Source organism: Perca fluviatilis, chromosome 19, assembly GCF_010015445.1.
Source record: "Perca fluviatilis chromosome 19, GENO_Pfluv_1.0, whole genome shotgun sequence".
NCBI classification, from domain to species: domain Eukaryota; kingdom Metazoa; phylum Chordata; class Actinopteri; order Perciformes; family Percidae; genus Perca; species Perca fluviatilis.
The window spans coordinates 31,458,601-31,471,262 of NC_053130.1; the positions used below are offsets into that span (position 1 = coordinate 31,458,601).

Consider the following 12,662-nt stretch of genomic DNA (forward strand, 5'->3'; position numbering starts at 1 on the left):
GTTAAAAATAGAGACAGAAGGAATGGAACAAATGCGCCACACTACTTTGTACACCTTTTTCTTTTTAATTCCCATGCATGGTAAGATAAAATGGAAAACCTTGGTAGCACTTTCCAAAGCAAAACTATTGGCCCACTGTGAGCTTTGAGGTGCTGTCCTTTTTGGAAATGCAAGCAGTGACTTTGGGACCAACAACAAAGCTTGACACAGTCCCACCGATCCATTCAAGGCTGATCAGTCTCTGTGTTTATATTTTTATCTTCAGAGAGAGAAAGAAAGAGAAAGTTTTTTTTTTTTTTAAACAGGATGTGGTACTGAAAAATAGCCAGCTGCAGTTCTATTATTAGGCTAATTTTCAAATAGTCTGTATCCTTGAGACAGCCTGTCCTGTTGTAGTTGACATACAGTATGTTTAATGGTATCACGCTCCGTGCTGAGATGTTAGCACTATGTTAAGAGTAGTAAACAAGGATACTTTGACATAGTTACCGTACGTATTGTGTGATATTAAAGGGTAAGTACTGTTTTTTTCAAACTGGACCCTATTTTTTTATGTTTTGTGTCTAAGTGACTGATGGGAACAACAATGTTTGAAATTAAAAACAAGATACAATGTAAGTTAATAGGGCAGTTATTAGGCTTGTATTTATCTTACAAAAGTGCTCGTTTTGCCGCTGACAGACTCAGATTATTGTTGTCAGACAACATCAGTGTCTGACAATATTATGGAAAGGATTTCTAAGGAGGTCCACCTTTCTGTTAAAGAGGAAGATCCTTTTTCTAAACATAAAAACATCTGCGAAATTGCATTCGCTAAACCCACCAGACTCCATGTAAATAAACAGTCATTTTAGCATTGTAAAATACACTTCATTCATAGTCGACAGAAACAAAATAAAACTATGAAAAGCCGTTTTGGGTTGTCTTTCCCTCTTTTCCAACCATGACAACTCTAGTTTTGGTTGAAATAAACACATAGTTTACCGATTTACATGTGAAAATATACTGGCTAGATACACGCTAAAAGTATTGCTTTTTTAAATTGAGTCTGGTGGGTTTAGTACTAGCGACTTCAGAGCTGTTTCTGGTTAAACGGAAAGGTCTCAAAGAGGTTTTAAAGGTCTATCTCTGAAGGGATCCTTTCCATAATGTTATCAAACACTTAGAATATTAATCTGAGCCTGTCAGTGGCAAAACGAGCACTTTTGTGAAGGTAAATACAAGCTGGACAATTGCCCTATTAACTTACATTGTAGCTTGTTTCGCCGCTTCGATCTTGCTTAATACTGGACCAATTCCCATCAGTCACTTAGACACAAACACACAGGAAAATAGGGTCCAGGTTGAAAAAAACGGTCGTTACCATTTTTAGTCATTATCATGATCTCTAGGCATTTCCAAACCCAGCGCGGGAATGGCAGACTCCGCCATTACCAGCAACGACTACTGTATAGAGCAGGGGTTCTCAAACACATCACTCAAAGGTCCGCATCTGATTTTAATTCCAGGTCAAAGGTCTGGAACAATTGACAATAACAAAAAAACATTCTGTCTGTTTTTTGAGCTTCATGCAGTAAAAGTACAGCAGTATTCTTAGCTTTATATAGTAAAAGGAAGTTTTTGTCGCTTCAACATTTTAGTCATTTTTTTCTGCCGTTTTTCCACCTTTTTTCAAAGTTTGCAACCCTTTTTGTCCTTTCTGTCCCCTTTTCCAATGTTTTTGTTGCCTTTTTCAATGTTTTTGTCGATTTATTATTGTGTATAGTCAACATTACTATTGAACAATACAAAATTTATTTCAAAATGGAAAACGTTACCTTTCATGAAGTATTGAAAAGCCCTGATATAGAGAGACAATTCCTGAATGTAATACATTGAATTATTATTGCTACCATAAATAGGGAATAAATAGGGAATAAAAAAACATAGGGAATATGATTTCAACTACTTTACTTTTTAGTATTCTAGTTTCTGATGATTTTGGGTGTCTGGATGAAGATCATTCATATTCTGCAGTTCTGCTAAAGCTAATGTGTGATTGTAAAGGTCGCTGTAAATCAACAGTGGATCAGAGCTGTAAAGGCCTACTGTGAGAACTACTGAAAAACTCCTTGACACTTCTCTTCATGCAGGGTTTCCCCCGGTGTTTTGTAAGCCTGGTGGCCAACCAGGCCTAAACCACTGGGCTTTTTTAAATTCTCATTTTTGCGATTCTGTGCATACGTGGCCACATGTGAAAACGTTAATTGAGTTCTGAGTTTAAAGTCAGAATTCCGAGAATAAAATCAGAATTTATTTCTTTTTTTGGGCGCTCCGATAGCTCTGTGTGTAGAGGGGGCGCCCATATATGGAGGTTCGTGCCTCGACGCAGCAGGCCCAGGTTCGACTCTGACCTGCAGCCCTTTGTTGCATGTAACTTTCCCCTCTTCATGTATTCAGCTGTCCTGTCAAATAAGGGCCTAAAAATACCCCAAAAATTTGTATTTTAGTTTAGTTAGTCTCTTTTTTACTTTTTAAAAAGAAGTCAGAATTCTGACTTTATACTCTATATACTTTATAAAAAAATTTCACGTGGCGTTAATCCTCTTCCATATGTCCATGATTCTAGTATGACCGAAACTACTGGGCTCCACATTGAAAAAAAGACACTTGCCACCGAGCTAAACTAAATTACTGGGGGAAACCCTGTTATGACATATTTACATTAATTTCAGAGCAGTTACATTTACTTATGAGAGTGTGTTTATATGTATGTGTGTGCATGTGCACATTCCCACCCAGCAGCGGATGGGCGTGGCAGGGAGAGGCAGCGAGAGTCCACGTCTACCCTGGAGGTGCCGGACCAGCAGAGGACGCCCTCCCATCACATACGTTCCCGCTCGGTCTCCCCACACCGCGAGGAGCAGGGACGAATCCGCTCACGGCCACCCAATGTTCCCGCCCAGAGGTGAGGGATAAAGAACGAGACAAGATTTTATTGTAAAGAGCAACGTACAAAATATTTATACTATTTTATACTAACAGAGCGAGTGATATTTAAAGTGACGCACCCAAATCTTTTAAGTTAAAAGCTTGCGAGGTTGGCTGTTAAACATTTGTAAATGTACCCTTCAAGGAGACTGGAGGCATATGGCCAGCGCCACAGTGACAAGTTTATGCAAGCATAATCCACTTCTTTGCCGCCCATTTATATCTTAGCCAAATATAACGCATATTTTACACAATATTAAATCGTTAACGGTTAGTCTTAGAGGTGGGTAGCTTGGCCTGATATCTAATGATGATACTGATGAAGGAGCCATAGCAGCCTGGTGGGAAGACACTGGCCACTTGTAAAAAGTAAAAGCAACATGGTCGAGGCAGAGAGGAGGAATGACAGCAAACAGAGTCCATCTCCTAATGAAATGTCTGTCTGATGCAGAACACACAGTGCTGCCAGCTCTGCTTTTACTGGCCGAGCCAAAAGAGCCCCGCCAAGAGTCTGCTGCAACACCACCTGACCACTAACTGACATAAGTCCTTCCTTCCTTCCTTCCTTCCTTCCTTCCTTCCTTCCTTCCTTCCTTCCCTTCCTTCCTTCCTTCCTTCCTTCCTTCCTTCCTTGTCCTTCTTTCTGTCCTTCCCTCCCTTCCTTTTGTCTGTCACTCCTTCCCTTCCTTCTTTCTGTCCTTCCTTCATTCCTTCCTTGTCCTTCTTTCTGTCGTTCCTTCCTTCATTCCCTGTTCTTCTTCTCCTTCCTTCTTTCTGTCCTTTCTTTCTGGCTTCCTTTCTTCCCTGTCCTTCCTTCCTTCTTTTCTTCCTTTCCTGTCCTCCTTTCGTTCCTTCCTTTCTTCCCTGTCCTTCCTTCCTTCCTTCTTTCTGTCCTTCCTTCTTCTGTCCTTCCTTCCTTCTTCTGTCCTTCCTTCCTTCTTTTCTTCCTTTCCTGTCCTCCTTTCGTTCCTTCCTTTCTTCCCTGTCCTTCCTTCCTTCCTTCTTTCTGTCCTTCCTTCTTCTGTCCTTCCTTCCTTCTTCTGTCCTTCCTTCCTTCTTTTCTTCCTTTCCTGTCCTCCTTTCGTTCCTTCCTTTCTTCCCTGTCCTTCCTTCCTTCCTTCTTTCTGTCCTTCCTTCTTCTGTCCTTCCTTCCTTCCTTCTTTCTGTCCTTCCTTCTTCTGTCCTTCCCTCCCTTCCTTCTTTCTGTCACTCCTTCCCTTCCTTCTTTCTGTCCTTCCTTCATTCCTTCCTTGTCCTTCTTTCTGTCCTTCCTTCCTTCCTTCCTTCCTTCCTTCCTTCCTTCCTTACCTTTTCTTCTTCTTCTCCTTCCTACTTTCTGTTCTTTCTTTCTGGCTTCCTTTCTTACCTGTCCTTCCTTCCCTCTGTCCTTCCTTTCCTGTCCTCCTTTTGTTCCTTCCTTTCATCCCTGTCCTTCCTTCCTTCCTTCTTTCTGTCCTTCCTTCCCTGTCCTTTCTGTCCTTCCTTCATTCCTTCCTTGTCCTTCTTTCTGTCGTTCCTTCCTTCCCTGTTCTTCTTCTCCTTCCTTCTTTCTGTCCTTTCTTTCTGGCTTCCTTTCTTACCTGTCCTTCCTTCCTTCTGTCCTTCCTTTCCTGTCCTCCTTTCGTTCCTTCCTTTCTTCCCTGTCCTTCCTTCCCTGTACTTCCTTCCTTCCTTCCTTCTTTCTGTCCTTCCTTCTTCTGTCCTTTCTGACCTTCCTTCTTTCTGTCCTTTCTGTTGTTCCTTCCGTCCTTCCTTCCTTCTATCCCTGTCCTTTCCATCCTTCCTTCTTTCTGTCCTTCCTTCCCTGTTCTTCCTTCCTTCTTTCTGTCCTTCCTTCCTTCTCTGTCCTTTCTGTACTTCCTTCTTTCTGTCCTTCCTTCCTTCCCTGTCCTTTCTGTTGTTCCTTCCTTCTGTCCTTCCTTCCTTCTATCCCTGTCCTTTCCATTCTTCCTTCTTTCTGTCCTTCTTTACCTGTTCTTCCTTCATTCTTTCTGTCCTTCCTTCTTCTGTCTTTCCTTCCTTCATTCCTTCCCTGTTCTTCCTTCCTTCCTTCCTTACTGTCTTTCAGGAGTCTGGATAATGAGCTCCCTCACGCTCGTCGTTCCCGTTCTCCGGCCCGTTACTATGACGCTGCCAGAGGCCGCCACCATGAGCAGGAGTACCTGGATGACAGCAGGTGAGTGTCTGTGTGTGAGCACCGCTTGTAATATATCTGATTAGACTAAATGTCATCAACAACAAAAAAGATTCTCTGACTGTGTGCTTTGTGTGGGTGACACTGGCCGCTTATTTATGTGCACATGCAGTTGGAGTGAGACTGTGGCTGCTGATTCTGTTTCTACCTGTGGGTGTGAATGCCTGCCATGAAATTTGCTAAAACTTTATTTTAACATGTTGAAATCTTTTGTTTACCATTATCATTTTTAAAATGATACAGTACCTGAATTAGTTTTTCAGCCCTTTCTTTAATTTATTTTTCCCATTTTCATGTCTGTTTTCTCTGGGCCTCGAACCACACTCGGTGCAGTAGCTATCCGTTATTGTCATATTGTATAAAGTGACTTTGGAGCGGTGTTTAGACAAAACGGCTTTTTGTTACAAAAATCTGTGGCATCTCTGTGTGCACATCGTGTGTATAGCAATCAGCGACAGCTTTTTTTCTTTCCTATTCACCATCTTCTCCTTCTGCTCTTCTTGGTGTTTTGACTGTTGTTAATTTCCTAATGTGTCATCCATCCCCATGGTAACCACAGTGAGGTCATCATGATCCACCAGTCAATGCGAGGCAAAAGTGCAGAGTGCCTCCACACCAGGTAAACTGGCCAATAAACAAAATTTTTTTTACATTTTGTTCTGGATTTGGGTTCTGGATCAGTTGTCGTTGTATGTGCGTAGTATTTGTTATCAGATTATCTCTCTGAAAAAGGTAAATCTATCACTGAGAATACTGTTTAGAAAGGGATGAAAGAGTGAGAAAATATCCTACTGAAATCAAGTCTCTTTTACTTTGCTGTAACAGTGAAGTAAGTGTTGTAAAAGTATGATTGTAAAGTAAGTAGTAACATTGTGTAAAATTGTGGACTGGACTTAAAAGATAAGGTTATCAATAGTCTATACTTTTTGTTATAGTCAACAAATGGCATGAAAGAAAACTCCAACAATGTCTCAATTGTCTATCTCTGAATGCTGTTCCACTTCCCTACCCTGTCTGTGGCCAACCCCAAGGCCATTTGTTTCACCTGAAATAGAAAATACTTAAAAAAAATGGTCAGGAAAATGAACGGCAAAAAAAATCCAGCTGCACACTGTAGTTTTTTTCTTCTTCTTTTTTTTTCTTTCACAAACACAGGAGGAATTAGTACATTTGTGGGGGACTATTTTCAGCTGTGGATTAATACACATTTGGTGCTTTGGATGCACACAAAATACTTAGTAAGATAGAGCCAAGGTTGGTTTTGGTCTTTTCATGCAGTTTGTTGACAGTAATAAAAATACAGCCTATGATCACTGACATGACTCCCCATCATTTTGGGTAATGTGGACAGTCAGGAATGTGGGGAATAAGCAAGCAGGTGTTTAGTGTCATTTTAAAATAATGTAAATGGGATTTTTTTTTTTGGGGGGGGGGACAGGTTGATCAGACTGAGGAAAGGAAGCCAAAGCATTTAAAGACCGCTTTAGCTAACCAAAGTGCTGTACAGAAACGCAATAAGGTGCTGTACAAAAGAATATCGAAATGGAAAAAAAAAAGCACAAAGAAAAGTAGAAAGAAAACACAGACCGAACATCCCAACGACAACACAGCAAGCAGCAATTTGCAAATACAGAATTACAGACATGACAACAGACTCAGAGATGTAGTGTGTTTTAAAAGGCCAGTGAGACAAAATGTGTCTTTAGCCTAGATTTAAAAACAGAAATGGAGGGAGCACGTAGTTGTACTGCTGCCTCAGATCCACAAGAGGACACTACAGGACCATGCTTGCATTCACACTCAGTCTCATTCTTAGCATGCTGCTGTTCTACAGCCTTGTCTCTGCACTCTGTTTCCATATCCTAATACAGTTTGACGGATCATGACTCTTACCGTCATTTACATATGCATATCACATGTACTGTAGTTACCCTCACTTGCATAGGCGTAGATTTCGGGGGGTGCAGGGGATATGTCTCCCCCCCCCCTTCCCACATGAATGTAGTGGAGTAAGTACAATATTTATCTCTGAAATGTAGCGGAGTAGAAGTAGAAAGTGGCATGAAAAGAAAAGACTCAGGTAAAGTACAAGTACCTCAACATTTGTACTTAAGTACAGTGCTTGAGTACTTAGTTACATTCCACCACTATTAGAGATGAGAGCCTGCTTTTGATGCTTGTATGCATGTCATGCTGTAGTTCTACTCGCTTACACTGCAAAAACATAACACGCTTAGCCAGTGATTTAGCAAAGAATGTCTAGAAACATATCAGACGACAGTACGACTGACAGTCCTGAAACATGAAACTTGTTTTTTTTAGTGTATGTAAATGCTTGGATGTAAAAATGGAATAAATCAGCTGATGAGCTAAACCTGTTTGAACAACATATCTTCGAATAAGCTTAAAAGCATAATACATACAATCACTGGATAAGTTGGCACCTTTTTTGACCTACAAAACTTTCTGTCTGTGCAAACAGTCCCACACAGACTTTTTCTTTTCCTCCTCTTCCACCCATTCCTCCCATTTTCCTACTTCTGTCTGCTGCATGCATGCTAACACAGGAGATCTACTAGGCACAATAACACACTGCCACCTAAGATGCCCCTTTTGTTCAACGGTATTCCCAAACATTCAAACAGGTAAGTCCACAGGTAAGGGTTCAGTAGGCTTCAAACAAACAAAGTCTTTATGCCAGGAAGTGTTTTACTCTGTATTCCTATTTCAAAGATTTCTTGAAACAACCACCTCAATGTTGCTGAATGGAAACACATCAACCCCCACCCCGCTTACAATGTAACAACCCACCCTATAGGTTTATGTTACGGCCACCACTTTGAATTATTTCAACTTAATTTCTGAGAAATCATGTTTTTTCTTTGTCAGTTTGGCATGGCAGACAGCTATAGATAATTCAATACCCATGGGCATTTGCAGCCTTTGCTACAGAGTTCAACATTGTGGTTCCCGGAAGTAAAAATCCCATTACATTTTCTCCATAAGGATTTTAATCATCAGCCATAATGTCTAAACCGTCCAAGGTAGACTGACAGCGAGCTCCGAGGTTGTGAAACGAAAGTTTCCCATGAAGTATTTATTAGAAGGATAACCCCTTGAGATGAATCATCTACATTTTTCGAGGGGGTCCAAACTGCCTTCCCAATCTCTCTCCACTAAAATTCCATTGTTTTTTTGCGTGCCTTTGTAGTCTTGGACGTAAATACAGACTTATTAAAAATGATTGAGAGAGTGGAAGGAATTCAAACCTTGCCTGCTTTTGCACCTCCTAGCCAATGTTCTGTTCCAAGAAACTAACAAAAAATGTCCGATGTTGGAAAGAGTCTTTTTAGACGCAATATTCGACAAGCACTTTGTTTGAAGCATACTGAGGCCTTTACACATTTTCGTGGTGCCAGTGTGAAATTTTCTCAACCTGTGGAGAAGCCCGTACTCCCTTTATTGTCGTAAAAATGTTGATCGTCTCCAATATTAGAGTTCCGAACTCTGCGGACTTCCTTTAATGTGAGTATTTTCTACAGCAGCAGGAGCTTCACAGATTAATTTCCAATCTGTGCTTTCTTTCCTTTCTTTTGTTTTTGTTTCATTTGCAAATGCATGCTGTTTTTTTTTTTTTTTAAATGTTTCCTCCTGTGACTAGTTCCACGCTGCCTGCATGTCGAAACATACGCTCTGTCATGGGATCTCACTTGTTCATGGCAAAACGCAGCTCCATCACACGCTGCGCTGTAATGTTCCCAGATGAGGTGACAGTTTGGTAAGATACACACATGCGTGCAGATTAGATAGATAGATAGATAGATAGATAGATAGATAGATAGATAGATAGACTTTATTAATCCCAAACTAGGAATTCACCGTGTTGCATCAGCAAGTTACAAGGACCTACACACACACATACAGAAAATACAAGGAATGCACTAAAATTATAAATAAGATTGGTTAAAACATTTTTATAAAATAAGATAACAAAAGATAAAAATACCAAGAGGAATGAAAAGGAATGTACATGTAGATACAAGTGTAGAATAAAATGTACAACCTACAATAAAATATGCATATTAAAGTGCTCATATTATGCTTTATGGCTTTTTCCCTTTCCTTTATTATGTTATATATCTTTTTGTGCATGTTATAGGTTTACAAAATGAAAAATCTCAAAGTCCCCCCCCCCAAAGGGACTTACCATCTCCAACAGAAAACACTGTTCACAAACTGCTCCAAACAGCTCTATTGTAGTCCAGCCTTTACTTCAGAGACAAACGTGGTCACTTTGTAACACGTTATAATGCTTGCCTAGCTGCTAGTGTGGCACGCCCTCATACTCTGCTTCTGACTGGCTAGCAGTGCTGACGTAGGTACTGCACATGTGCGACTCCCAACAACAATGGTACAGAAGTGAGATGTCTCACTCTGTAGCTAAAACAGAGAGCTCAACACACAGGCTGAAAAGAGGAACTGCAGCAATGTGCAGTACAACAAATATATATTCTGATATAACCTCTAAATACAATTATGAACCTGAAAATGAGCATAATATGAGCACTTTAAATATGAAGTAGCCAGCGTGCAAGTAGCATAATAGTGCAATATTGTATGTGTGAGGTACTGACATAGTTATCTCACACTCACACTTAGAGAGTAAACCATGCCAGGTTTTGAGAAAAGTGCATTCCATCATTTGAAATCAAACAAACACATTTCCACTGTGAACCATTTTCATGACAGCCATGACAACTTAAGCCCAGTTCAGACCAAAGATTGGCGACGAGATGAAACTGTTGTAGAACGTTGCAGAGAAAAGTTTCAGCGGTCTGAACCTGCCCGTCTCAGCTCGACTCAATCTTTGGTCAGAACTGAGCTTTCATGCTCTGACACACTACCCCAACGGCCGACCGTCGGCAGAAAAGGCAGTCGGACTGGTCAGTCAGCTCACGTCTCCCTGAGTGGGTCAAAAAAGTGCCTCGGAACACACCGAAGCGACGCCGACTGCGCATGCGTGAGACGTAACACGTCTCCATGGTTGCTCCATAACAGCAGGCAGCGCTAATCTGTTATTTCGCCCAAAAAATGAAAACCGGAAATGACGGAACATCTCTCTAGACCTAGTAAACACAGAGCACACTGTCGTCAGTCATTGTTTTCATCAGACAGTGTTGATAGTAGTCAAGAAGGATCGTTGTTGTCATTACTCGCTGAACGGAACTCTCGCTGAAAGAAAATACGATGGCTAGTAATAAGAAAATACTGGCGTTGTCGCTAGCACTCCACCAAATTGGTCATTGAGTCCGACTGCCCACTGGCCGAGTCAACAAGTCAAATCGGCCAAAATGAACACCGACGGCTCCTAAGACTGACGACGGCACGGAACACACCGAACAGACTCGAGTCACCGACCTCGCCAGACTGTCCGACGGACGATAATCGGGTTGGTGTGTCAGGGCATTTACAGACACTCCCATCCTTACAGCAGCAAGCCAGTCATGGTTTACCTCTCAGACTAGCATTACGGTTTTAGGGATTCTAACCGTACTTTCTTTTAAAACATTTGTTTCTGTTTGTCCATTGTTTTTTTCTCTTTGTGTTTGTTTCTGTCCTCTCCTCCTGTCTTCCCGTCCATTGGATGGCATGTTGTGCCATGGTGCCTCTAGTGATCTGCAGCCTTCTCTGGACAGGGTTAGGAGCGCTAGCGCCAACTGTCTGACTCCAGACAATCATGCCCCCTCACCAGAGACTGAAAGGTACCAGCCTCTGTTCCCCACCACCCCTCCTGTAGTGCTCCAGTAGTCTCTTATCCCCTACCTCTCCTGGTCTTTGTAGTTCTTTCTCCCTTCGCTGAAGATTTAACTTCCCCCTTTCTCACTCGTAACTAGACCCCATCGCTGTACACACCACTTTATTATTCCAAAAAGCTGTTTCACGCAGCAGCTCCCATGTTTTGCCACAATCCTAAAGTTGTGTATGAAGGTGCAACGGTTTTCTAAAACTGACACGAGTAGATCATCCATTAGCAATAATAATTCATACTTTTGTTTGTTCTATTGCTTAATAGGCTTGTGCTGATTGGCGATCAGATCGTATATCGACGATTGAAGAAATTATCAGCGATTGGATTTTCCTACGCCTATAACTCAAGCAATTTTAACTAACTTACTATCAGAACTAAGTAACTAAATAATATCACCTCCAACATGACAAATAACTACAGGTATACATGTACATTACCTACTGAAGAGGATTAGGGCCACAAACTGACTTTAATCTCAGAACTCAAATATTTTTTTTCACATGTGGCCCTAATCCTTTTCCGTAATTATCACTAAAGGAGGCAGAGGAATAGCTAAACATTTGATACGCTGATCATCAGAGAGCCAGAGAGTGTGAGAGAGAAGCCATCGCTAACTACGTTGCTAATGTAGCTAACAGAACTGAATAGCGTGTAAACAACTGTGGGATTAGCGAGAAATTCGCTGAAAGAAGGAGAAAGTGCTTGATTGAACTAGTGTAGGTTTAAATGTAAAGCGGTAAAATTAGCCGCTGTAATGGAGAATATGACAAAACCAACTGTGTGTAGCTACCGTAGCAATACGCTATTAGCAAGACAGAAGCATCTTCAAATGAAAATGTAGCTATAACGTTACGCTTACCACTGCACTTCAGCCAAGCAGGAGGCAGGACAGCCAAGCTGGTGTAGCTAGTTTCATTGATTAAAGTGGAAGCCTCTCCACATGTGCATAATATGTTAAAAGTACGTGTTCAATGTAGCTAGTGCTAGCCTGTCAGACTGGCAATTAGATCGCATATTGGCAATCTTGAGTACCCACAATTGGATCATTTAAAAATATAAGCGATCGCTCAAGCCTATTGCTTAACTCTGTAATGATTTAGCCAAATTTCATATCATTGAAGTATCACCTTCTGGACAACTTAGACAAACCATCAAAGATTGATGGTGCACCACTTCTTGTACACCTTACCTTATTTACTGTATCTAAAGATGAATCACTTCACCAATCAGACTACTTTACCCTGCTTAGCTTCACATGGCCCAGGCTGCTTGGAATCAACCCTTCAACCACTCATGCGTCTAATTTGTTAGCTTCACTCCTTAATTATAACCAGCATAACCGTCTCCAGTGTCTTTTTATTTTCACTGAATTGAATAAGACCAGCTGTCCTGCTTTATCCAGAGATTTCTGGTGGCTGTGCTGCTTTCTTGGTCAGCCATCATCCAAAAAAATTTATTCAAGTCTGTTTTATTGCAATACTCACATGCTATATGAATGTTGAAAACGTTGTGGGTCCCTGTAATCATTCATGCTGTCCACACTGGCTGTGAAGGGATACCTTTGTAGTGTGACTACAGTGTAAAAGATAAGGGTCAAAATACTCAGTCCTCCTTCTGTTCATCTTTATCTTGGAAGTCGTGTGTAGGTTTATTGTTGGTGTTTTGTTGGCAACAAATCTGCATGCGACT

The 12,662-nt window shown here is 41.1% G+C and overlaps 1 protein-coding gene across 2 annotated transcripts in view; it reads left to right on the top strand.

The window, feature by feature from the left end:
- The window catches only part of LOC120547952 (regulating synaptic membrane exocytosis protein 1-like), a 150,262-nt gene that overhangs the window by 115,642 nt on the left and 21,958 nt on the right, over window positions 1–12,662 (top strand). The window contains exons 18-23 of one of the 2 annotated variants that reach the window (XM_039783783.1): window positions 2,782–2,947; window positions 5,039–5,146; window positions 5,724–5,783; window positions 7,732–7,809; window positions 8,826–8,942; window positions 10,837–10,926. In XM_039783783.1, the coding sequence (XP_039639717.1) occupies window positions 2,782–2,947; window positions 5,039–5,146; window positions 5,724–5,783; window positions 7,732–7,809; window positions 8,826–8,942; window positions 10,837–10,926 (619 nt within the window). The remainder of the gene's footprint in view (window positions 1–2,781; window positions 2,948–5,038; window positions 5,147–5,723; window positions 5,784–7,731; window positions 7,810–8,825; window positions 8,943–10,836; window positions 10,927–12,662) is intronic. The other variant, XM_039783784.1, reaches the window with a different exon arrangement.